The sequence below is a fragment of the Schistocerca cancellata genome, chromosome 7, assembly GCF_023864275.1.
Source record: "Schistocerca cancellata isolate TAMUIC-IGC-003103 chromosome 7, iqSchCanc2.1, whole genome shotgun sequence".
Taxonomy (NCBI): Eukaryota; Metazoa; Arthropoda; class Insecta; order Orthoptera; family Acrididae; genus Schistocerca; species Schistocerca cancellata.
Genome location: NC_064632.1, coordinates 63,180,340 through 63,208,329, shown reverse-complemented (window position 1 = coordinate 63,208,329; position 27,990 = coordinate 63,180,340). Strand labels below are relative to the sequence as shown.

Here is a 27,990-nt window from a genome sequence, read left to right as displayed (position 1 = left end):
TTGTCAAAGTTTCGAGAACATACCTTCACCGAAGAGTCAAGCAGTATATTGCTCCCTCCTACGTATATCTCGCAAAGAGACCATGAGGATAAAATCAGAGAGATTAGAGCCCACACAGAGGCATACCGACAATCCTTCTTTCCACGAACAATACGAGACTGGAATAGAAGGGAGAACCGATAGATGTACTGAAGGTACCCTCCGCCACACACCGTCAGGTGGCTTTTGGAGTATGGATGTAGATGTAGATGTAGAACTTGAACTGTTCTGTCTCACTTATAATATGCCCATTCTGTCTGATCAAAATATCGGTTCTTGTTGAATTGTGAGTTAGAAACTGTAAAAACTGAGTCTTACTGTGATTTAGCATCAAATTATTTTCCACAAACCATGAACTTATTTCATGAACTACATTATTTGATACTGTTTCAATATTACACACAAGATCCTTCACTACCAAGCTGGTGTCATCAGCAAACAGAAATATTTTTGAATCACCTGTAATACTAGAAGGCATATCATGTATATAAATAAATATAAATAAGAAACAGCAGTGACCCCAGCACCGACCCTTGGGGAACGGCCCACTTAACAGTGCCCCATTGGGACTGAACATCACTGCCACTCTCAATATTGTGGAGAATTACCCTCTGCTTTCTGTTCTTAAAGTAAGAGGTGAACCAATTGTAAGCTACTCCCCTTACTCCATAATGGTCCAACTTCTGCAGTAATATTTTGTAGTCAACACAGTCAAAAGCCTTCGTTAAATCAAAGAAAACACCTAGTGTTTGCAACCTTTTATTTAATCCGTCCAAAACCTCACAGAGAAAGAGAATATAGCATTTTCAGTTGTTAAACCATTTCTAAAACCAAACTGTATGTTTGACAGCAAATTATGTGAATTTAAATGCTCCAGTAACCTTGTATATACAACCTTCTCGATAACTTAAGCAAACACCAATGGCATAGAAATAGGTCTAAAATTGTCAACATTATCCCTGTCTCCCTTTTTATAAAGTGGCTTCACTACCAAGTACTTTAATCGGTCAGGAAACCGAACACTCCTAAAGGAAAAGTTACAGATATGGCTAAGTACTGGGCCAACATACATAGAACAATACTTCAGTATTCTGCTAGATACCCCATCACATCCATGAGAGTTCTTGGTCTTTAGTGATTTAATTATTAACTCAATCTCCCTCTTGTCAGTATCATGGAGGAGCATTTCAGGTAACAGTCTCGGAACACTTTTTTCTAAGAGCGCTATATGATTCCCTGTTGGGACTAGGTTTCTATTTAGTTCACCTGCTATATTCAAAAAGTGATTATTAAATACTGTACACATATGCAACTTATTAGTAACATGGACATTCCCACTACACACTGATTCTATATCCTCGACCTGTCTCTGCAGACCAGCCACTTCCTTTACGACTGACCATATGGTTTTAATTTTATCCTGAGACTTAGCTATTGTATCTGCATACCACATACTTTTTGCCTTTCTAATAACATTTTTAAGTGCCTTACAATACTGTTTGTAATGGGCTACTGCATTTAGATTTTGCCTGTTTCTAACGTTTCGATATAATTGCCACTTTGTTCCACAAGATATTCTTATCCCTCTAGTCAGCCACCCAGGCTGCCTGTTTGTGCTAGTACCCTGTTTTGAATGTTCTAACGGAAAGCAATTTTCAAAGAGCACGAGAAAAGCCTTGAGAAAAGCATTATATTTATCATCTACTGTATCAGCACTATAAACATCTTGCCACTCTTGTTCCTTGATAAGGTTTACAAAGGTCTCTACAGCAACTGGATCAGCTTTCCTAAACAGTTGATAACTATATTTAACATGTGTTGCAGCACAAAAATCTTTTAGAGTTCAAATTTGTGCATCATGATCTGAAAGGCCATTCACCTTTTTGCTAACAGAATGCCCTTCTAGTAATGAGGAATGAACAAAAATGTTGTCTATGGTTGTTCTACTGTTCCCGTGCACTCTCGTTGAAAGAATACGGTTTGCATAAGATTATATGAATTAAGGTGGTCTATCAGCATCTTTTTCCTTGCACAATCACTTATACAATTAATGTTGAAGCCACCACATTTAACTAACTTTTTGTATTTCCTATAAAGTGAACCAAGAACCTCCTCTAGCTTTAGCAAATATGTTGTGAAATTGGAGTCTGGGGATCTATAAATAACAACAGTTAGAAGTTTAGCTCCATTAAATTAAATCACACCTGCACAACATCCAAACACCTTTTCAGTGCAGTACTGTGAAACATCAATTGACTCAAATGGGATGCTGTTTTTCACATACATGGCTACTCCCCCACACTGCAAAGAGCTCCTAGAAAAGCTGCCAGCCAATCTGTATCCTGGTATAGGAAGCATCTGGATTATCTCCTTATTTAAGAAGTGTTCAGATATACCAATAATTTCAAATTTTGACAAAGGCCTTGTTGGCCGAAAGCTAACTTTCCTACAGTCTTTTTTATTGCGCCTTTCTGCAACTCAGCACCCCACTACATGGTGAGAAGCAACTATTCTTTTCATTTTATTGTTACATAGTAAATCCATTTATATTATCAGATACAATTTTTTTGCTTATGATCAAGCAATATGGAGAGGTTGCAAATTATAGCAATGGAATACAGAAAATGGGGATTGAAGATAGATTACCAGAAAACAGAATACCTCACTAATAATCCAGGTGACTTATACATGGAGGGAAAGAAAATTAAGAAGGTCAATACTTTCTGTTATTTGGGATCCATTTTAGAGATGAAGGGAAAGTCAGAGGTGAAACTAATAAAAGAATTTGTAGTGGAAGGAAGGTCATTGGGATGTTCAACTCAATCTTATGGAGAAGAAATATAATAAACCGAATAAAAAAAAATCATATATAAATCAGTATTAGAGAGCATAGTTATGTATGGAGTAGAGATTTGGACTACTAATTTGAAACATATAAAAAAACTGCAAGCAGTAGAATTGGACTTCTGGAGAAGATGAGCAAGAATTTCTAGAAAGTAAGAAATGGTGGAATAATAGAGAGAATGGAAGTAAGAGAAAGAATACATGACATGATGGATAGAAGGAAATTACAATGGTACATGCATGTAAGAAGACTGGAGGAAGCCAGAATTCTGAAAACGTTCCTGGAATGGGAATCTGAGGGAAAGAAGAGAAGAGGATGTACTATGACCGCCTGGCTCCAAAATCAAAATGTACGATTAACAATGATAAGACTTGGTGCAGAGGAAGAAGATATACAAGATCGGAACACCTGGAGGGACAGCCTGAGGAGATAAATTAAGATTTAATGTAACAGGTGTAATAATTTCCAGGTATTTGTTATGCTGGAGAAAAACCTTTGAATAGAGAAAATATAAATAAAAAAAAAATTAAGCAAACAATGTGATGTACAAGATGTGACTGAAATACTTTACATACTTGATTCTTTCTTTGGAAGGGCTGGTGGATTGAATTCCTCACACAAAAAGAAGAAAAAAGGGCTAAAATGGCATATACTGGGTGATTCAAAATTCCCACTACAGGTTTATAGGGGTTGTACAGGGAACTTAGTAGATGGAGTTTTGATAAGGAACTTACGCTCAGAAATGTACCATTTAGACGTAAAATCAGTTTGAGGATCGGATTACTTTCAAATCTCCCACTTCACAGTACACACACAGTGGACACAATGAGCTCTGACCTGTGTGCTGTAGGAGCACATGGCATGGGCAGTGTCTAAAGTAGTTGTTCTCGGGTTCTTTGCATGTCAGAGGACGTTCTCTTCAAGGTCGAGAGTCCATCATATCCATGGAGCACCTCAGCCAAACCCTACTAATTTCAAATATACCAATGTCTTGTGGTTGTTGTTGTTGTAGTTGGACATAGGTGTTATGTGATGTCATACGTCATAATTAGGAAAGGGATTCACGATGACATCCTCTTCTCAGCTTATATGCATATCCTGAAAAAGGAGATTTGAAAATGATCTGATCCTGGAACTAATTTTACATCCAAATGGTACATTCCTGGACATGGGTTCCTTATTGGAAATTCATGGACATGTGTTCATTATCAAAATTTCATCTATTAAGTCCACTCTACAACCCGAGAAGCCTGTAATAGGAATTTTGAATCACCCTGTATACGTAAATCCTTCATTTGTAATTAATGAAAGAAAATTCTTCTAAGTTCTCAGGTCAGAAACTGATAACAAAAAATGTACCAAATATGCTCCTCTTATGTATATAAACTCAAACGCTCATTGACCATGGACTGTCACAATCTTTCAAACACTCCTCTATTATGTCACTTTCTTTTCTAAGTTTTCATGACACTTTTATGAAGCGTCACTACATTAGGAATGTTTACTGTGTTTGGAGACTCCACAGACAATAATTCGCCACAAATATCATACAGTGGATTTACAACAGTGTGACTGAAATGTGTTGGAGTCCCATCATACCCAGACTATTTGTTTCCTCTTATTTTCAGGGGCTGTTGCTCTGAATAAATTCCTTATAGATAATATCTGTGAAACATGCTGAGAGAATATATAAACTTAATCAGACAGTTACGGAGAATTACAGCTTGCATATCAATTACAAACTGATGATGTTTAGCTTGAATTGTAGCATGAGAATTTTTGTTTGCCCGCAAAAAGTTTTTGTAAAAATTTGCTGTCCCATATCTCCCAAAAGTTGCCCCATGTGTAAGCAAAACTGCAAGTACAAATAATGGATTACCATTCTGAAGAGTGAAACATTGGCAAAAGTTCTGTTGTTAGTTATTGGCAAGCAAAAGATCCTGCACATATTAAACATGATTCTGATACATTAATTGCTCATATTATAAGATGTATCAGATGGAATGGCACCACGTCATTTGTCGATATGTGGATATTCTTTGACAGCCTGCAGAATGCATTCTTTGTGGTCTACTTTGATCTGACATTTTTAGTGGTATGGATACTACCTGAACATAATGATAAACAGCAGTAACAGTTGAATTACCCTGTTGTCTTTTGACTGGAAACACACTTTGATACAGTCCACATCCATTACCATTTTTGTGACCTTACATGTAAAATCACATTTACCTGCCCATAGAATGAATGAACCTGCCTTTGTTAAATGGAACTCTTATAAGGTAACTCATTGCTATAGGTAGTACACACGAGAAACATTCAAGGAAGATTGACTACATATCTACACTCCTGGAAATGGAAAAAAGAACACATTGACACCGGTGTGTCAGACCCACCATACTTGCTCCGGACACTGCGAGAGGGCTGTACAAGCAATGATCACACGCACGGCACAGCGGACACACCAGGAACCGCGATGTTGGCCGTCGAATGGCGCTAGCTGCGCAGCATTTGTGCACCGCCGCCGTCAGTGTCAGCCAGTTTGCCGTGGCATATGGAGCTCCATCGCAGTCTTTAACACTGGTAGCATGCCGCGACAGCGTGGACGTGAACCGTATGTGCAGTTGACGGACTTTGAGCGAGGGCGTATAGTGGGCATGCGGGAGGCCGGGTGGACGTACCGCCGAATTGCTCAACACGTGGGGCGTGAGGTCTCCACAGTACATCGATGTTGTCGCCAGTGGTCGGCAGAAGGTGCACGTGCCCGTCGACCTGGGACCGGACCGCAGCGACGCACGGATGCACGCCAAGACCGTAGGATCCTACGCAGTGCCGTAGGGGACCGCACCGCCACTTCCCAGCAAATTAGGGACACTGTTGCTCCTGGGGTATCGGCGAGGACCATTCGCAACCTTCTCCATGAAGCTGGGCTACGGTCCCGCACACCGTTAGGCAGTCTTCCGCTCACGCCCCAACATCGTGCAGCCCGCCTCCAGTGGTGTCGCGACAGGCGTGAATGGAGGGACGAATGGAGACGTGTCGTCTTCAGCGATGAGAGTCGCTTCTGCCTTGGTGCCAATGATGGTCGTATGCGCGTTTGGCGCCATGCAGGTGAGCGCCACAATCAGGACTGCATACGACCGAGGCACACAGGGCCAACACCCGGCATCATGGTGTGGGGAGTGATCTCCTACACTGGCCGTACACCACTGGTGATCGTCGAGGGGACACTGAATAGTGCACGGTACATCCAAACCGTCATCGAACCCATTGTTCTACCATTCCTAGACCGGCAAGGGAACTTGCTGTTCCAGCAGGACAATGCACGTCCGCATGTATCCCGTGCCACCCAACGTGCTCTAGAAGGTGTAAGTCAACTACCCTGGCCAGCAAGATCTCCGGATCTGTCCCCCAATGAGCACGTTTGGGACTGGATGAAGCGTCGTCTCACGCGGTCTGCACGTCCAGCACGAACGCTGGTCCAACTGAGGTGCCAGGTGGAAATGGCATGGCAAGCCGTTCCACAGGACTACATCCAGCATCTCTACAATCGTCTCCATGGGAGAATAGCAGCCTGCATTGCTGCGAAAGGTGGATATACACTGTACTAGTGCCGACATTGTGCATGCTCTGTTGCCTGTGTCTATGTGCCTGTGGTTCTGTCAGTGTGATCATGTGATGTATCTGACCCCAGGAATGTGTCAATAAAGTTTCCCCTTCCTGGGACAATGAATTCACGGTGTTCTTATTTCAATTTCCAGGAGTGTATATAAATGTCAAAGTAAACACATCCCCATAGCATTACATCATGATTGAGGATACAATGAATACTTCAGGAGAGTTACTTGTAGCAGTACCATTAGATAACGAATTTTCATGGGAGGTTAAAAACTTTAGTTGATTATTCTACCTTGAATGTGTTGATCTTAAACTGTCATTAAACCCTAAAATTAAGGACATTTTCATACATGTTTTGTGGCTTTTTTTTTCTTGCTTTGCTATGAGGAATATGCCCTCAGAGTTGGTAATCACATTTCTGAAAAACCCAGTAGATGGTATTTAATTTGTTGAGTGTATATACTGCATCTCACTTTCATCTTAAGCCAATGGCATATCACAGCTTTTTTTTTAAACAAGATTATTGCAGCTGCTATGATTTTTTTCTGTTTCAGATTTTTAATTTTTAATGTCAGATTAGCATTATGGTATATGATTAAAAATATCCTTCATGAATATTTTATACCTTAATTCCCAAGCTTGTTGGTCATTTTGTTGGGTACTTGCATGATTTAATGATGTAAAAGAAGATACAAGAATATAATTTCAAATTGTTAAGTTAAAAAGGTAATATGAATAAACCATACTAACACCTGATAAATTGTAATTAATGTATATTAATTATTCACAAGGACATACAAAACTAGTAGCAGAGGGAGTGCAATCCTTAAAAAAAACTGAAAACTGAAAACTGAAAACCACACCGTTCCTCACCTAACACATAGTTTCAGTATCAGTTTGAAGAAAGCCAGAATATGTGAACAATATGGTCTAATAGAGGGATTTACCTAGAGCCAATTGTAATGGAATATCAAAACTATTTTGTCATTCACCACAAAACTAATATGAGCTAAACTCCAGATCCTGAATAGGCTCTTTACTTTTATTTACTACACTAATTCCATACAGTGAATATTTTGTGGAAAACTGTCTCTCATCAGAATAAAATAAAGCTTTTTCATATCCTGTAAAGTTTAATTCTTTGAGCATTAAAGTCTCCAAATTTACTGATTCAGTAAACAAAAAATGAATTTTTTTTCAATATTTTGCTTTGATAAATTTCTTTGGATCCTCATACATCATTGCAAAAAGTTCATTATCAGCTCTGTCTGTGGTGACAGATACCAAGTCACTTGGTACAGTAACTAACATTTTGGAGGGCTGGGGGTCCAAATCCCCAATAGTCATTCTGATTTGAGTTTTAAGTGGTTTATAAAGTAATAAATATTAATGTCATTGTGGTTCCTTTGAAAAGGACATGGTCAGATTTTTCCCTCATCTGTATTTGTGCCCCATCTCCAATGAGCTTACCACTGATGAGACTTTAAACTTAAATTTTCCTTCCATTCTTTTGGTGACAGAACTTTAATGCCTGCAGGAAATATTTGCTGTGCATAACACCTACAGTCATTCACAGAATTGTGTTAGGGGTTGGGAACTTTGTGATTTCACAAAACAAAAAGCAAGTAGGCAGAGGGGAAAAAAAGAATCTGAATTCAGAGAGACACCGTGGAATTTATTTACTAATAGTATCAATTGGATTAATATAATGGGAATTTTGTTTTCAGCTGCTGCTATGTGGAACCGGGGAATACAGCATTGCTGACTTTCGTGCAAATCATGTTGTATCTGGTGGATCTCCTGAGTTCCGAAGAGTGCTTGACTGGTTCTGGACAGCAGTCAGCAATTTTACACAAGAAGAGCTGGCAAGGCTACTCCAGTTTGCCACAGGCTGTTCACAGCTACCACCTGGGGGCTTTGCTGAACTCAGTCCTCGATTCCAGATAACAGCTGCACCCACTTTTGGAAGCTTGCCAACAGCTCACACATGGTTTGTTTTAATTCTTCCTTCCTAGTTGTTAGTATTTTGTGTGATATAATTTTTAATTTAAATTTGCAAGACACATTTGTACTGGCCAGTACTTACCTTTATGGCAGAGGCCACCAAACTTCTTTCACAACAGGCCAGATAACTGATAAAACGAAAAGCGTGGGCTGCACCAGCATTCTGTGCTATACCTAGATACAAGAATTTAAAACTGAAAATGCTAAGTTGAAGGAACATAGCAACCAGGAGCTGGATATTATTCTAAAAATAACATTTAAGATCTCCATTTGTTCTAAAAATAATTTTTAAATTTAAATTGTGTCACAAGGCCTCATGTTCCATACATTTTATGAAGCACATTTAAGTACCACCTGTGTGCTGGATGAGCTGACATCGTGGGCCAGATACGGCCTGCGGGCCATAGTTTGGTGACCCCTGCTTTAGGAGACACCACTCTTAACACAGTTAAACTTAAAAATACAATACATATAGCTTTTAGAACCGTAAGTCCCTTCTTCAGGAGCGAAAAGGGCAAACTGGCTGGGTGGTTTGGATAGGGAAGGGGATAAGTCACTTGATATCCAGGTTCAGAGACGGACTCATCATTCTTGGGGACAAAAGGAGTCAAAGATGATGGAAAAAAACGTCAGAGTAGGAAGTAAAAATATTACATATGTAAGTATTGCCCCATGTCCAGTTCAAAGATGATGAAGTTAGTGACAGTGAGACATAATAATGGATATAGATGAAAAGCAAATGGGAAGTGGAAAGAGTAAAATAAATAACATGTATGATCTTAACATAGGATGATAAATAAATAACAAAAACATAGATGAAGAAAACATAAAATAAAGAAGAGAAATAATGCATCTGATGAATGCCGATAGAGGAAGGAGGAGGAAAAGAGTGGGATAACATGGTTAGAGTCAGGGAGGGTGCCAGTACTAAAGGATATGCTGAAACCGAAGTTCCCATCAGTGGGCTTCTGGGAAACTGGTGATGAACAGTAAGTTTCAGTTAGGCTACATGGTATGGTGTTTTCAGTCAAGCTGTAGAGCATGCTCAACAATTGAGCACTGGACTGTCTGGCAGATTTGTTATTGGACAAAATCTGAGGGGTAATTGTAGGAGAGAAAAAAGCTGGGACAGAGAATTGCCATAAGAGTTAACAGGTTCACTGTTAAAGCAGATTTCTTTCCTTTTTATAGCATGTTTTTGACATGCAAGGGGTGTCTGCTGCTGAAGTGGAGAGCTTGTGTTCGTTGAGAGCTCGTGTTTGTTGGTTGGATTGATTTACACTGAAGTTTGGATGTGAGCCATAATGTGATGGAGCTCAATGTGCAGGAAAGTAGCTTGGGATTTGAAGCAAATTAGATAAATTTCAGCCCCAAAATGCAATTGCCTGTTCCACTGCACTAATGATGTCAGTGATTGGTGATTGGTGCAAAACTGAGTCCTTTCTTAAGAACTGAAGCCATGTCCTTGTTCAGTTGCTTGGCCATGAGAGTGATGATGGTCTGGGAAGGAGCATCATCAGAAGGTATTTTCTCTGATGTACAGTTGTATTTTGATGTTTGATGTCTAGTGGCCTTTTTTCCATTCCCACCTCCAGAAACTGAACTGGTTGGCCAGGTGTAGAAGTAATTTCAATAGTTCTTTGTTAATCAAGGATTGGGGGGGGGGGGGGGGGGGGGGTACTGGCCTGGGTATGGACCTCATACAGAACACCATAGGAGGAATGGGGTGGAGATATAAGCCCGACACCAGCTCCTGTGCATTAAGTTCGTCAATGCATCTGATGATGGCAACACGGTTATTTGCTGAAATATTGTACTCATTGGACACTGACATCTGGCCTTTCACCTGTGAACTACTTTGTCAAACAAAAAGTTATCCTGCTGGCATTTTCTTTAACCTGTAAAAGAGCTTTAATTGTTTTGACCATAATTTGTACTTAAAGAAACAAAAACCTTAGAAAAGACAATAGAAGAAAAAAATCTTGAGCCATTAATGCTACTTTCCTTGCTGGATGGAGTTTTACTTAAATTGCTGAAGGCAACTTGTCTCATTTACAAATTTCATTGCAAGAGTACTCTGAAAATTAATCTAACACACAAGGAACATGAAATATATCATCACACATGGTCCGGAGCTGGGTAGACAACTGTTATTAACCCATGTAAGTGGCCACCTAAACTGTAAACTTGCTGATGGCACAAGCTTATTGCTCTGTTTGCTAAAATTGATAATGATAGACATGCCCCAGATGGTAGCTGGAATCGTATACAATTGATTCATAATGATCTGTTTTAAGTTTCCACCGAAAACTTATATCATGCCACTTTAAAGATATGAAAGTGACCCATGAGTCCTAGAAGTAGAACTTTATTAATGATTCACATAATTAGTACATTGATATGCTACTTAATGAGCTCAGTTCAGCAAGTTTTACATTTCAAAGTATCTATCATTCAATGGAAATATGTAGGAAAATTTTAGCCTGTTTGGCATCCTTTCATGCCCTTTTGTTCTACAGAACTGTCTTCTGCATTAACACAGCTTAATAATATAACATATTTAATATATTATAGTGAGCAATAAAAATACTGAGTAATATAGACAACTCTCCATTTGACAGAGGTATCTTCAGTGAGCTTTGAGTTCATAGAGGTTCCCTGTAAATTTACTCTTTGGCTATATTTGTGGATAGTAATACAAGTTAACTTCACTTTAACTGTGATTTATACAAGTATAGTATAAGACAAAAAATTGTTTCCTTGTCTATGTTCTTTATTTGATCCAAAGGACTGTAACAAGATATAAGATAAGGAATTGTGATCCTTGCAAATTTAGAGGTAAATTACAACCTTCCTTTACCCCATTTTCTGTACAATAAATATTGCATGTAGTTCATTACTTCTGAAATCTGCTGTATATTTAATTTTTCTGTTGTATTTCTCTTTCCAGTTTCAACCAGCTGTGCCTCCCCGATTACGAAAGCTATGAGCAATTTGAAAAGGCTCTGTTACTAGCCATCAGTGAGGGTACAGAGGGTTTTGGAATGATATGATGTCATCAGAATGTCAAATGACATTTTACAATAAGTATATAGTTTGATGCACTGAAAAACTGCATTTGACACATCGATCACCACCACTTCACATTACAAAATGGCTCCAGCGAAACACTAGGGTGTGTATTATGTGTGTTGAATAAATGTAATAGGCTCCACAGGGATAGTAAAGCTGCTCTGTGTCTTTAATCTCTATGAAGCCTTTCACATCATTTGCCTGGCCTGCTATTTTGTAGCACAAGTGAGCTGTTGGTATGCTCAGGAAATGTTGGCTTTAGTATGAGAAATAACAGGAAACATAATGTGCGCTGTACAGTAAATTAAGCAGAGCATTGGCAGGGTTATATGAAGGCCTAGATATTTATCTTGAGGCCTGTCATACTCCAATTTTGGATGATATGTTTTGCTCAACTAGTGTGTAAAAAAAAAAGAACAAATACAACCTCTTACAGGATACATCTACTCCTGCACACTTTCATGGCTCATAACATGCCTTGGTTTGTGCAGTCAGTCATATTGCTTTGTCAGGTAATTTCTGTAGATCTTTAATACTTGTGCATTTGCAATAGCATTACTTACATTTGTGTTTATTTAATTTGTCTGATAAGTTCCTATGCCATTTGCTACTTTTTTGATATTGCAATTTTCATAATCTCATGTTTTTAGTACTGTGATTGAAACTTTTAATTTAAATCTGCAACCTTCTTGTGATAAAGAACAAGAGGTGGAAGTTGTATGAAGAAATCCATCTCTATTTTACTGACCTCAGATACAGTGATAATTCAATTTTGTAAGTACAAGAGTGACATTTAGCTAGTTTTGTGTAATATTCTCAGATACTGACCATGTCTATGAAACTTTGTACAAATGAATTAATTTTAGACTATTTGTAGGAGATGACAAGCTATTTATATGAGATTATATTTAGAGTAATGAAAGATCAGGTCTGGTATATTTGTAAAACTATCTGTACATCAGCTTTAAGTAATTGCTTTTATGTAATTTCTTTTCTGCTGGTCGGAGATTGAAAATCTGTAAAGTAATTACTTCAACTGTTGATGTAATAGTTACTGTTTCATTAGGGTTGTGTAGAGTCCAAACCTTCAGAGAGAGTTTCTAAAACTTATGCCATACTCAGTCATTAAACACTCTGTAAAGTCTTTACTACTCTAGTAGTATGAGATACATTTTAAACATTCCAGATGATACAATTTCTGCTTTTCCCAAAGGCTTTATAGAAATAGATAGAAATGCCATTCCTTAGGTTTGTAATGGGACCATACTATGTTAAATACAAATCTTAGTTCTCAAAACAGAACAAAAATCTTTTCACAGTTTCAGTATTATACCTTTTGTCCTTTGTTGAGTTTCATTATTACTTACAAAAGGAAAACTGATGTCCTAAAATAGTGACAAATTTGGCTAAAATAAATTGTGGATAGGAGCCGTAATTTTGTGGGAGTTCTAAATTGAGATGTGATTTGTACTTCCACTTGAATGAATTTGTTCCTGTTTTGGGGATACTTATTACCTCACAAAGCATAGTGAGACCCTAATTTTAATTTCATTCTATATAGGCTAGGATTACGTCCACACTGCATAAAGATAGATAAAATGGTTACCAAGGGAACTCCAATAAGCAATGACAGCTAATTAATGACTGAGAGAACAAACAACCACTCGCCCTTGAGAGGAAGTGCTGAGTTGCAGACAGGCCTAAAAACATTATAATTTAAAACTTTCTGAGGCTTTCAAACTCTGGTTTTTGTCCAAAGTTGGGAATTTCAACATTTGAGGCTATGGTACTATGTGTATCTCACAGTGTAAATTTTGTATTGAAAAAGAACACCATTCAAGACACATAATTAAACATAAACAGTTATCTTTTCTCTTCCATAGTGGAAGGCAACCTTTTCTTCCCTCATTGAAGAGGAAGAAGGTAGGAAGTGTAATATACAGAGTTTCACTGGATCCCATGTTTGCATAGTTGGCACAAAAGCCAAAAATTTTATCTATCTTTCTGTGAATTGACTTTTCTCTTTTTCACACTTCTATGTTTTTAAAGATAGAACTTGCAAATTTGATATGTGGGACCTTTGTTTTACCACTTCAAGCTTCCAATGACACTGTCTGGCCACTGCATTGAAATATCCCAAGAGCATCACTCTCATTACTCAGGACACGTTTTTGGATGGGATGTATTTTATTGCTTTAAAATAAAATAAAAAAAAGCTTTTAAGCTGTTAGTAACAATCCTTTATTTCAAATAAGATTAGTAAAAAATAGATTCTGAAATATTTTTATAGCTATAACTTTTCATTGTCCCTATATGTGGGTATTTGTAGTTGAACAAGTTTCTGAGTTCAGTTGCTACATTTACATCTAACTTGCTGATTGTAAAATTGTGAGTGTGTTACATCTGTTCTTTCATGACTTTGTGCATATCATTTTATAATATACAACTGAAAATTTTTGTGCCATATTTGTATATTGCACTTTCGTGTGCTCCGAGCCATTTATGCTAACTGAAAATTATAGTGTTACTGTCAGCAGCAATAATGTATTAGTTTGCTGGTAACGAAGAGAGATGTGTTGCTTTTGGAGTGTTGTGTTGGATTTTCTTACTTTAGTAAAAAATTAACATCATTAGCTTTATTAATATTTTCATATTTCGTTACTTAGAAGCTGTGGCGCTGTTTTTGTATGCTAAGTAGGAAACGTCTTTATTTTCCATTTCTGCAACTATTCAGCTTTACTTAGCTCTTTGAAGCTATAGTATGAAGGTGGACTGTCTTGAGACCTGTCAGATAGTATCTGAAACCTTTATTTCAGATTCCCATTTATACTTCATAATTGACAGGTCATGGGTTAACATTAGGCTGAAACATACAACTATGGTTTAGAATATGCAATACCATCCAACAGATCATTTGGTGCTAATATCAGAGGGAATTAATCCTCTGGTGATGAAATACGTGAGAGAACTGGATCACCATCACAGAAATGCTATCAATGTAACTATCACGCTAAAATACCGCATGCCTTGTAACGTTTAGGACATTCTATCAAGGATGCATTAATGTACATCTCTCTAAAGATTACATCATATCTGTAATTGATATTTTCTATTTCCACTTGAGGATTAATGTAAGTGTGCCACAGCAACATCATAATTGAGAGCATACCCAGAAATGAAGTAACTGTGTGTGAGATGTTGTTATTTATATTGGGAATAGTATTACATACATAGGTAAAATATTTGGCATTTATGAATTCACATACACTGTAAGAAAACTGGTTACATATTAGGAACAATGTAATATGTGATGATTCCCCAATATTTTCTAGTTTATTAAAATAACAGTAAATTTTATTTCCAAGTAAATGGATTTACCTCATCACTAAATGTTACTCAAAGTGATTGCGTGATATGTAGCAAAATAGTTTTGCAGGGAGACATAACTATTTATCCATTTATAATTTCTTGTTTTATGATTATCCATGCATTCACACTAAGTTGTCATGAATGCCCAGAAGAAATATCAACTTTAAATTTGTGCTAGTTTAGTGATTTTTAATGTTTTTGTTAATTGTGAACATTCAGTCACGTCATTTGAATTTCATAGCCCGTGGTTCCCAATGTGTGTTCTGTGAAATGTGCAACATTTAAGCTTTGTCTAAGTTGATTATGAAGAATTAAGATTTAATCCATACATCACAAGAACCAATTAGTGGAAAAACTAAAACATTGCAATATGTATCCCTCAAAACACTGAGGAAATTGCAACCTTTAAGAGTATTTTCCTTTTTGATTTTGTAGTCTTGACTATTAAGACTATAATAAAATACAGTTCTAGAATGTAGCCCAGATGCAGCCTATTTTACTAGTTAAGTTGAAGTTTACTGCAATAAAACTTCCTATAAACATTATGTTTGTGTCGAGGACTCAGCATGTGCTTTTTATATGTCCATCGATAAACCAATCACTCATGGGCCACTGCTATTAAATATCTTGTGAGCTCTGCTGTACCAGATCATTAACCTTCTGTGAAATGTTGCAGGTCTGCCTCTGGAATGCAGATTATTACTGATAAAAAACTTTCAGAAACACTAGCAATAATTTTATTTTCATATTATAATACAATGTAATGTATCTGCAAGTTGTGCAAAATCAATGTACAACTTGTGTATAGATTTGTTTTTAGTTTAAGGTGTTCCTATTTTTATTTCTGGAAGTTCATGATTGATAATAAACTACATTCGTGTGCTTATGTTATGTACATAATTACCTTGGGTGAAAATGTCAGGGACTGATATGAAAATGTGACAAACTATTCATCAGTATTTTTGTAATATTGGATGCACTCGTGCATCAGGCACAATTTTTGCCTTCACATTGTAGCACATAAATGCTGTTTGTTATCCTCTGAGCATGAGCGCATTATTAAGATTCAGAAATAATTGTTCTTTAGTAAAGAAACATCAGCATCATATTTTAAAAGATAAGTGATTTTGTTGCAATAATTGTTTTCTCTTTTTGCTTTTTCTGGTTTCTGTAAGTAGGGTCTTTTATTTGTTGTTGTTAATGTCTGTAACATATATCATAATTTGTAAAAGATACATATGTACAAGAACATGGTCTCTTGACAGTTACCGTTAGTTTTTGTTCATACATTTATTTATTTGCACAGAAATGTTAGGAGAAATGTAAGAAACTGAGCATAATTGATTCATAGAATCAGGTAAAAGCTGAAACTTCTGATCAGACTAATGCAGAAAATTAATAAATCTTTTAATATACTTGGGTACATTTCATCTTCATTTTTGTCACAGGCAAAATGAGATTTCAGATTCCATATTTTGATTAATAAAACTGTTGCATGAGCAGGGTAGGTTAGTGTTAACTCCAATTACCAGGTTCCACATAGTGGAAGTCCTGGCAGTAACTAATTGCAAAAGGCATCTCGTGATGCTTTGTTTGAGGGATAACCATAGATGACAATATTTGTTATTGTAGCAATAAAAGAGATGTTTAGTGATGACAGTATTGTTTGATAAATATTGTTTTAAAATGAATTTAATAAGACACTGTGATATTTTAATAATTTACGGGGCTTTAACATACATTAGTAAGTGCACAACATGAGAAACAGTGCACCAGAATATCCAGTGAATGCAGACATAAGCAATACTTGTCCTTTTTTTTTATGTTCGTGATGTGTTAATGGATAAGGTAACGTATTGTACTGTCCTAGCTATTAAGTCAATTACAACGTTAGAGTGTGGGAATTATTCACAACTTGTTTGTGGTTTTATTTTGCAATAATACTTCCTTCTGAACTGAGATGTGCATGTGCAATGTGATTATTGTTCAACACACATTCAATACCGTATGCTGACATATGACTTTAAAAAATGCACTGCAGTGTTTTGGCAGTTTGTGGTCATCTGTCACCTGCTAGTGCTTTACTAATAAATTTCTAGACTGTTCTAAAATTTTGGTATTGTAAACAGGCTTTTTGTAAATAATACAGCTATAGAAATAGTCCAGTGAAAAAAAATTATTTTTACAAATGTTACTATTGTTCCCATTTTGGATTTTTGTAGTAATAAAAACGTTTCTTTAGCCTAGTAAAATTTATTTGTAACTTATTACCCCAAACCTGTGTACATATATCTTTCTCCTTACTCGCTGTCTTTCCATCATCCAACATTTCACACATACTCTTCAAAAATCAAACAGAGATCCATATGATAAGGAGAAGGAGAAGAAGAACAACAACAACAGCAAGAACAACCACAACCTGCCCTTACATTCTCCAGAGCTACACTGTATGAGAGGCATTTTGGAAGTTTGAGAAACATAAAAATTAACTTCAGTTCTGCTCTTTATAAATTACTTTACTTCACTTACCGCTCTTGTCTCTGAAGGCTTTTAGTCAAGGCATTCCCAATTTAGTGAACGATAACAATCCACTGCACTTTTTATTGTTAGTTGGATTAAAATATTTCCTTACTTTGTAATCATCACTAGTGCACAGTTTTGGCTGAGTAGCCTTCTTCAAATGAGTCTGAATTACTTAGCAAGGGGCTGCACAGATAAAATACAAAACAGCCATTGTGTGGTTGATCAAAGGAATTAAAATAAAGAGGACTCACGTAATGTCACCTACCCAACAAACATTTTTGGTCACAGACAAAATTCTACTTGTGTTTAATTTTGTATACTATGCCAAGCCACTACATTTAGCCAGTGTGGTGTCCAGATTAATGTCTAGACTGTAACCCAAATGTGTCTGTCTGTCACCTTTATGCTGTATTTAAGTCTTTTTTTTTTTTTTTTTTTTTTTTTTTTTTTTAAACGAAGCAACCACTGCAACTTCATAAGCTTTCCCAGTGGAAGAACTTGTAGTGCTTTTTTTTTTTTTTGGTTAAGGCTGGATCTTCAAGTCAAATTAATATATTTTATATATCTAAAAACAAAGATGATGTGTCTTACCAAATGAAAGTGCTGGCAGATCGACAGACACACAAACAAACACAAACATATTCGTTTGTGTTCGTTTGTGTGTCTGTCGACCTGCCAGCACTTTCATTTGGTAAGTCACATCATCTTTGTTTTTAGATATATTTTTCCTACGTGGAATGTTTCCCTCTATTATAACCATATCATTAATATGATATTTTGATGGACTGCCTGGTCCCCATCTTTTTGTGAGACACTGCCACTCCTGAGTTTCTGGGAACTGGTATTACTCTGGAGCTGGTGTCCCTATGTAGGCCAGCAGAGAGTACAACAGAGGGTGCAGTGTACGCATCCAGTACCATGAGTATTTCCCTAACAGCTAGGAATATAGGCAGTACTGCCAGTAGTGAAGGCAAACAAAAACAAGGTATCACTCCTGTAACTAATTGTCAAAATCTTCTGCCAAATGAGAGCATCAAGTTTCAAGGGATGTCAGTGTAAGGTTCCACAACTTACTCGGAGGGTAACCCTTGTCCCTATTAATAAGATTATCAGCTGGTCTAATTTCATTGGAGTCTTTCAGGACACAATTCCAATAACAGAGACACAGACAGCACTATTTTACTTCGATCAAGAACAGACAAGCCACTCCAGGATGCAGCCATATCCTGCCAGCACAAAATCAACACAAATGAGAAGGATGGTCGCGGTCTACACAACTGGTGGATAGGAGAGAGAGCTGGCACTGAGAAAAGTGCAGTGGCACTAGGGTTGACAGTTATTGCCTAAACAACTGCTTTTGGATGACACTGGTTCTTTTCATTGCTGATTTAACCTGACAGAACTGCTCAAAATAATGGTTTCCGGAATAACAGATTTTTTGTTTTTTATTGCTACTACTTCCAGTAACAAACGTAGACTTTGAAAAAAGATTGAAAAATTCTAATGAAGGTGAAAGAGTAGGCAATCACAATCGATATGGGTTAAGGCTGCAGCACAAATCAGTATCATTGTCTCCAGCAAAAGCTGTGAAGGTTAAGGAGATGGGCGCGGTGACAGCGAGAGTTGAAAGTTGCAGTTGATGACTTCCCAGCATTCTCACTTTTGGATGGTATCAATTTTTCATCTTGAAGGAACTGCAAAATAAGTTTTCAGTCAACAACCTGAGTTTATGCCATGTCAATAAAATTGTAGGTATATCAATCAAGTTTACCTTCTCTTGCAACAAACTTCGTGTATGTTTTCTCCATATATGATGTCACAAGTCCACTGGACCTGACGGGATACCAATTCGATTCTACACAGAGTACGCGAAAGAACTTGCCCCCCTTCTAACAGCCATGTACCGCAAGTCTCTAGAGGAACGGAAGGTTCCAAATGCTTGGAAAAGAGCACAGGTAGTCCCAGTCTTCAAGAAGGGTCGTCGAGCAGATGCGCAAAACTATAGACCTATATCTCTGACGTCGATCTGTTGTAGAATTTTAGAACATGTTTTTTGCTCGAGTATCATGTCGTTTTTGGAAACCCAGAATCTACTATGTAGGAATCAACATCGATTCCGGAAACAGCGATCGTGTGAGAGCCAACTCGCTTTATTTCTTCATGAGACCCAGAAAATATTAGATACAGGCTCCCAGGTAGATGCTATTTTTCTTGACTTCCGGAAGGCATTTGATACAGTTCCGCACTGCCGCCTGATAAACAAAGTAAGAGCCTACGGAATATCAGACCACCTGTGTGGCTGGATTGAAGAGTTTTTAGCAAACAGAACACAGCATGTTGTTACCAATGGAGAGACGTCTACAAACGTTAAAGTAACCTCTGGCGTGCCACAGGGGAGTGTTATGGGACCATTGCTTTTCACAATATATATAAATGACCTAGTAGATAGTGTCGGAAGTTCCATGCGGCTTTTTGCGGATGATGCTGTAGTATACAGAGAAGTTGCAGCATTAGAAAATTGTAGCGAAATGCAGGAAGATCTGCAGTGGATAGGCACTTGGTGCAGGGAGTGGCAACTGACCCTTAACATAGACAAATGTAATGTATTGAGAATACATAGAAAGAAGGATCCTTTATTGTATGATTATATGATAGCGGAACAAACACTGGTAGCAGTTACTTCTGTAAAATATCTGGGAGTATGCGTACGGAACGATTTGAAGTGGAATGATCATATAAAATTAATTGTTGGTAAGGCGGGTACCAGGTTGAGATTCATTGGGAGAGTCCTTAGAAAATGTAGTCCATCAACAAAGGAGGTGGCTTACAAAACACTCGTTCGACCTATACTTGAGTATTGCTCATCAGTGTGGGATCCGTACCAGATCGGGTTGACGGAGGAGATAGAGAAGATCCAAAGAAGAGCGGCGCGTTTCGTCACAGGGTTATTTGGTAACCGTGATAGCGTTACGGAGATGTTTAACAAACTCAAGTGGCAGACTCTGCAAGAGAGGCGCTCTGCATTGCGGTGTAGCTTGCTCACTAGGTTTCAAGAGGGTGCGTTTCTGGATGAGGTATCGAATATATTGCTTCCCCCTACTTATACCTCCCGAGGAGATCACGAATGTAAAATTAGAGAGATTAGAGCGCGCACAGAGGCTTTCAGACAGTCGTTCTTCCCGCGAACCATACGCGACTGGAACAGGACAGTGGCACGTAAAGTGCCCTCCGCCACACACCGTTGGGTGGCTTGCGGAGTATAAATGTAGATGTAGATGTAGGTGTTGTGCCTCCTCCCGTTTTTAATCTCTTAAAGAAAATGGGGCATTGTACTTCATTTCTACTGCACTGTGTAAAATACTTTCAAACTAGGGGTGGTAACATTCTGCAATACATCTGATGTCCAAGGCTGAGAAACTACCATATAGACCAAGTGGGTGCAAATGTTGAACATAACTCTGCACGTATTTGTGTAATGTCAAATAGGCCATGTCACATAGCAACAGGTACATTATAGTCTCCATAATTCTGTATCAATTCTTATGTCATGCATTTTACTAGTTTCAAATTGTAGGCATTGTTATTGAAATAGTGCTGATCACTTTAGTCTTGATTGGTGAATGAAACACAGTCTTGATGTTATATCTCATTTTTGTTTGAACTTCATCACCAGTGGCACTGCTAGTATCTTCTGCAGTAAGGATAGCTTTCACAGCACTAGTTGAATGTGCTGAGTACTATCTGGTGGCCTGCACAGCGGTGCCCACTCTAGGGTAGCATCAGTTTGACAAGAAAAAGGTTTTTACAAGTCAGAAAAAGGTTATCCGAATTTTGTGTGGAGTGCCTCCAAGACTCTCATGTCATAATCTTTTTAAACAAATAGGTATACTAACCACTACTTCACAATATCTCTTTTCGATCATGACATTCACGCTTCACAATCCTTCTTAATATGAAACAAATGAAATGTACCATCATCATAACACAAAGAGGAAATGTGACATACACTATGACCTGAAAAATTTGTCCCTGGTGCAAAAAGGTGTGAAATACACAAGCACAAAAATCTTCAACGCACTTCCAAGTAATATAAAGTGTCTACGAGATAAAAAAGTATTGTTTAAAAATGAGCTAAAGGAATTCTTACTTGAAAAAAGTTTCTATTTTCTAGAAGAATTCTGTAGCAGAGACAGCTAATTTTATTTCCCAAATACTATTGTATATTCCTGCCTCAATATATCTTGCTGTGTTAATCAGATGAATTGGTGATCTGTAAAAAAATTGTTTGGACAAAATCAGAATGGTTTATTATCTGGAACTCTGCTTGTGAGTGTAATTTTATCCTACCGACTCTGTTTCCAACTTGTATTACAAATCTTTGTTTATTGTTGTTACGGAAACTAACGTAATAATGAACTAAATGTTTTTGACTCATTCCACATCCATACGTTAACACGCAGAACTGGATATATGGAATACGTATTGCAATAAATAAATAAATAAAAGACTCAACAACTGAGCTGTACCTCCGTCACCTGATGATGAAGGCTTAGGGGATTGTCAGAATATTGTGTCAACTCAATTCAAAGATTTGGCTGCAAGCTGGAGAAGAGTATTACAACTAATGTTTGTTTTGTACTTTAACTGTGTTGCACTTGGTATATATTTCAGATTCATTTGAAGGTGTCGACACACCCAGAACCGTGCAATAGTGATAATTACAAAATAAAAGTATATTTTAATACAACCAATGACAGCCGGTATGGCAGATTGTTTCATTCAGAAAAGAATTTTTTTTCTAACCCTGGTCTCCTTTCAATTAAAATATTCCTGATTTAAGTTCCATATAGTTTTCCTATATCAAATGTGGGCAAATATCACTTTACTTTCCTACACTCGTTCAACTGAGTAAGTTCTTTGTGCCAAGAATCTTGATTTTTATGGGGTGTTAGGCTCTCAGCTCTCATCCTTTCATCTTTGTGCACAAAGGTGTTTCCTCAATCACTACTGCCGGTCTACTTCAGGTAGATATAAAGATATTTTCTGTTATCTCTCGTCCTTTACAAGACTCGTGATCTGAAAGACAAGAGGAAACAATTGCTCTATCAAATGCTTTCCATCATTTCTCATTTGAGTTGAAAGTTCTGTAATGCTTTCACCACCTTTACATTACATCAAATATACTTTTTCTGTAGATGTACCTGAATACCATATTAGTGGTTACTCTGAACTGTCAGTACTCAATACTGTAAAATGTATTCATTTCTTTCAGCATTTAGTGTTTTCTTAAGCATAATAAGGGGACCACATCATAACCATAAAAAACATCCCCATTCTGTAACACCACCTCCTCCATACATCACTACTGGCACTTCACTTAATGGCAAGCAATTTTCTTCAGGCATCCGCAAAACACAAACCCTTCTATCAGACTGCCATGGTGTATAGCATTGTTCATCACTCCAATTCACTCGTTTCCAGTCATCCACTGTCTAGTGGCATCACTCTTCATGCTACTTCAAGTATCACTTAGTACTGACTACAGAAACATATGGCTTATGGGGTGCTGCTTGACCATTGTACCCCATTATTTTTAACCCCTTACACAGAGTCATTGTCATAGTTGGACTGCGTGTAGCACATTGGAACTCGCACGAGATTTCTTCCACTGTATTCGTGTGATTTTTTACAACCACCTTCTGCCATGCTTGTTGGTGACTGAGTGGTCTTGGTTTACCTGTGGTTTTTCCATTGTGTGTCCACTTCACAATCACATCCATCCAACAATGATTAGTCCACATTAGTCTCTGAGCTCTCCTGAACAACTCAGTCTGCTATTACTTCTTTGCTACTGACAACACAATACCCCCTGCCTCCTCTTATACTGCTGGGTCTACCTCTTGTGATATCTAGTGGCCAATTCTGCATTTCATAGGGTTGTCTGGATACTTTTTATCAGATAGTGTACTTAAGACCTTTGGTAAACTTAGTTCTGTTGTCAGTCTACAGAAATATACTTCTCTCAAGAGATTTCTCTACTTACTAGGTGTCTGTTATTTGCTCCACCTTTGTAAAACTTGTGGAAAACCATAACGGGTAACATAAAATTAGCAGATCAGAGTCACTTTTGTGTTTTCAGGATTTTACTATAGCTTTTGTGTAGCCAGGTAAAACATCTCATTCCCCAATCAGATCCACAAGTCTGTGTGATGCTGTTTGACCACCATAATTATTTTCACTCATAAAGTATGGCATAATTGGGGTGACAGCTCATAGTTAAACACAAAACAATTTTCTGCGTCAGTCACTGATTCTTGCAGAAAACTATTTTATTAGTGTTTATTCACTGTTTCACCCTCTGGCCTCTACTCTAAGGCAACAATGGACAGCAGTACTGAAAGCTCTTGTGATTAGTCCAATACTCAAATTGGACTTATTATTTGGTTTTGAATTTAGAGCCACTACTTCTTCTAATGCCACTTACATCATAATCTTTCATGGTTATGTCCCGGAATGAGTTCCTAAGTGTTAACAACATTATGAAAAGGACTGTTGCTGCACACCATATAGCGGAGATACTGAATTGCAAATAGGCACAACAAAAAGATAGTCAGAAAGTAAGCTTTTGGCCAACATTGTCTTCATCGAAAACAGACAGTACACATTCACGTAAATGCAACTCACACACACACGCACACACACACACAAACACACACACACGACATGGTCTCTGGCTGCTGAGACCAGACTGCAAGCAGCTGCGCATGGTGGGAGAGGTAACTACATGGTGGGGGTAAGGAGAAGGAGGGGCAGAGATGGGGAGGGGTAGCAGGGTAGGGGTGGAGAATGGGACGAGGTGGAGAGAGGGTAGGACAGCAAGGTGCAGTCAGGATTTTACACAGAAGGTAGAGGCGGGGGTGGGGTAGCGGGAAAGGAGAGAAGGAAAAAGACTGAGGATGTGTTGGTGGAATAGAGGGGCTGTGTAGTGCTGGAAAGGGGACAGGGAAGAGGTAAGATGGGTAAGGACGACAACTAATGAAGGCTGAAGCCAGGAGGGTTATGGGAACATAACCTGTAATAGACCTAGATGCAAGACCTGTCTCATACACCTCCACCCACCACCTAATCCAGCCCAGTCACAAGCATCACCTATCCAATCAAAGCCACGGCAAAATGTGAAACCAGTCATGTGATCTACAAGCTATGCTGCAACCTCTGTGCTTCATTCTGCTTGGGCATGTCAACCAACATGCTGTCAGTCTGCATAAATGGCCACCGACAAACTGTGCCCAAGAAACAGCTGGACCTCCCCAATGCTCAGCACAACGCCCAACATGACGTTCTTCATTTCAGTATCCTCTTCACTGCCTGTGCCATCTGGATCCTTTGCACCAACACCAGCTTTTCTGAATTGTGCAGTTGGGAACTCTCCATGCAACATATCATATGTTCCTGTAACCCTCCTGGCCTCAGCCTCTGTTAGTCATTGTCCTTACCCATCTAGCCCCTTCTCTGTCCCCATCCCACCACCACCACCACCACCACCACCACCCTCCATCTGACCTCATGACTGCACCTAGCTGCCCTACTCTCTCTCCACCTTGCCCCTGTACACTCCCATAAGCAGCACTTTACTGTCCCCCTTCCCTACCCTGCTATCTCTTCCCCTTCCCTACCCTGCTATCTCTTCCCCTCCCTGCCCCAGTCTCCTCCTTAGCCCCACCACCCAGTTGCCTCACCCATCATACACTGCTGCTCACAGTCTGGTCTCAGCAGCCAGAGGCTCTGGTCATGTGTGTGTGAGCTACATTTGTGTGAGTGTTTGTGTGTATGTTGTCTATTTTTGATGAAGGCCTTGTTTCCAAAAGCTCACTTTCTAAGAGTCTTCTTGTTTCGTTCTTGCTATCAATAAGCACCAAAGAACTGTGTCCTCTGATGCATGCAGTTGGGCAGGCAGTGGCTGCTAAACACATGGTCATCATCAGTTGTCTTCTGCCCTGCGGCAGGTCCAGACACTGTACTTGTCACCTCTCCCCGTCTAGTGCTTTTCTATTCATTCTGTATAGTTACTGGTGGTTTCCTCTTCTACATTGTCCCTTAATTGATACCAGCTCCTTCTTCCTGTCCCTCTCTTTCCCTATACCATTGCACCAGCTCCCAGCTGGTGTAAGCACTTTCTTCTCGACATGTGGTATAGCCAATTTTTCTTCTTTTCCTTATGGTATCTAAGAGGTTCCTTTTCTCACCAACTCTTCTCAACACCTCCTCATTCCTCATCCTGTCTTCCCAACTCACACCCTCTAATTTCCTCTGTGGAATGCCTATTTAATTTGAAATTGTTTTTCACTTCATGATGGTTTTTCAAAATAATTTTTTTAAAGTCCTAATTTTACTTGTATTGATCAGAAACTCACCCACTCACTGGTATAATTATGAGTCATGTGTGGCTTCAGTTACATATTCTTCCATTAATTCATTCATGTTGTAATTATTTGCTACAGCACTATAAAATTAGTATGGAGATTATATAGTATCATTTAGTCACTGGCATTGAGTGCCACATCAGTCACTGATCTTCTTTAATGTATCTCCTAGGAATTTCTGACAAAGGCCACTGCTCCAGCTGCAAAGGCATGTAGTGTTCTTAGTGTCACTATCATCTGATTCAGTGTGAACCAGCAACTGTCTCATACACCTCCAACCACCACCTACTCCAGCCCAGTCACAAGCATCAACTATCCGATCAAAGCCAGGGCAAAATGTGAAACCAGTCATGTGATCTACAAGCTATGCTGCAACCTCTGTGCTTCATTCTAGGGTGCCTCAGATCATGTACTATCTTCACTTGGTGTAGTGATTGTCACAGCAGCAGCTCAAGTTTGTGCACGACTCCTGGTTAGTCTTTATGTAAACATAATTTAGTCTTTCACTTAACTTCTCTGCTTCTTTTTGTACTAGAAAGAAACACATTTACATTTAGACATGGGTACGGATTGTGGCCAACATGAGATTCTGATGAATTAGTTGCCTGGCATGTTGGTCTTCTGTTGTGACTATACCATGAAACCTGCTGGCTACTGTTTTTGCCAATGTGGTTCACAGATACCTGTTTAGTATCATACAGTCATCTGGTGGCCGGCAGGATGTGCCTGGATCTGGAGCTGATTTGCAAGACAGACTGTGTGTGTGGCTAATGGTGGAAAGACTTGCCCTATACTTCTAATGAACAGGCTTGAGATACTGACTTCTGCTGAAAATGAGACAGAGCCAGAGGGCCTTGCCTATACTGCTTGCACTACACAGTCTCTTCTATTGAGATCAGGACACAAAAAGAGGCAAAAGAAGGTGCTGTTAGTTTTAGACAGCACCAATGTTAGGTGTGTGGTGACCCTTTTAGGAAGATAGTGCCACAGGAGGGAAAGAAACCAAATGTGCTCTTGCTATGTATTCTGGGAGGGATTGTCAGCCAGGGGGAGGTGATAATCCCAGCTTTCAGTCAGCTGCAGACTGTGGCTCACATTGGCTCTGCCAGCACCTGTCACCTGGGTTCTGACCGTTCTCAACTATTACCAAAGACTACCGGAAATGGTGATAGGAACTTGCTTCACTTGTGACATTACCTGCACAGCTATTGATTTGCTGCATCATTCAAGGACTGATCAGACCCTTTGTTCTGGAACAGAGTGGAAAGTCTAAACAAGAGCCTTCACCAGTTCTGTGATGAGATCAGCTGTAGATTTCTTGAATTAAGTTAAACAGTGGAGACCTGTAAAGTTGTCTGGGATGGATCAGGTGTGCACTACACACCATAAATGACCATTTGGGTGACAGACTAGGTATGCAATGCACATGAGAGATTTTTTAGATTAGAAAATACTCCAAGGCCCCTAGCCGGAAAATCAGCTGCAGGTAAGCCAATTACTTCAACAGACAGGACAGCAAACACAAAGAGTGAGAATCTGAGTTTATTAGTTGTTAACTACCGGAGTACTCACAGCAATGTCTCAGAGCTCATGTTTCTTGTAGAAAGTAGTCACTGCCACATCATACTAGGAACTGAGAGTTGGTTGAAACTTGAAGTAGTGGGTATGGAAATTTTTGGAAACTTGTAGAACATACATCATTCCCCAGGAGGAGGAGTGTTTATAGTGACAAGCAGAAACATTAGATCTAGTGGGGTTCAAAATGAATCAAATTGTGAACTAATATGGTCAGAGTTAGCAGGTGTTTTACACTTACTCTCAGATTCGTACTTCTGTTGTAGAATCTTTCAAAGATAGCTTAAACTTGATAGCACAGAAATACCCTGAGAATGTAATAGTAGTGGGTGGTGACTAACCTGCTCAGTATCAACTATGCATATGTTGTTGATAAAAAGGACACAAAATCCTTTGATTCAATACTGAAAACTTTTTCTCACAACTGCCTCTAATTACTAGTCTGGCAACTAACAAGTGAAAGAAATATTGTAGACCTATTTATGAACAATCCCAATTTCTTTCAAAGTGTTATCAGTGAGG

The 27,990-nt window shown here is 38.6% G+C and overlaps 1 protein-coding gene across 1 annotated transcript in view; it reads left to right on the top strand.

Moving 5' to 3' along the window:
* The window catches only part of LOC126092644 (apoptosis-resistant E3 ubiquitin protein ligase 1), a 200,254-nt gene extending 183,067 nt beyond the window's left edge, over positions 1–17,187 (top strand). Inside the window, exons 16-17 of the mRNA XM_049908367.1 lie at positions 8,230–8,492; positions 11,457–17,187. Coding sequence (XP_049764324.1) covers positions 8,230–8,492; positions 11,457–11,559 — 366 coding nt within the window. The 3' untranslated portion in view covers positions 11,560–17,187. The remainder of the gene's footprint in view (positions 1–8,229; positions 8,493–11,456) is intronic.
* Positions 17,188–27,990: the final 10,803 nt, after the last annotated feature.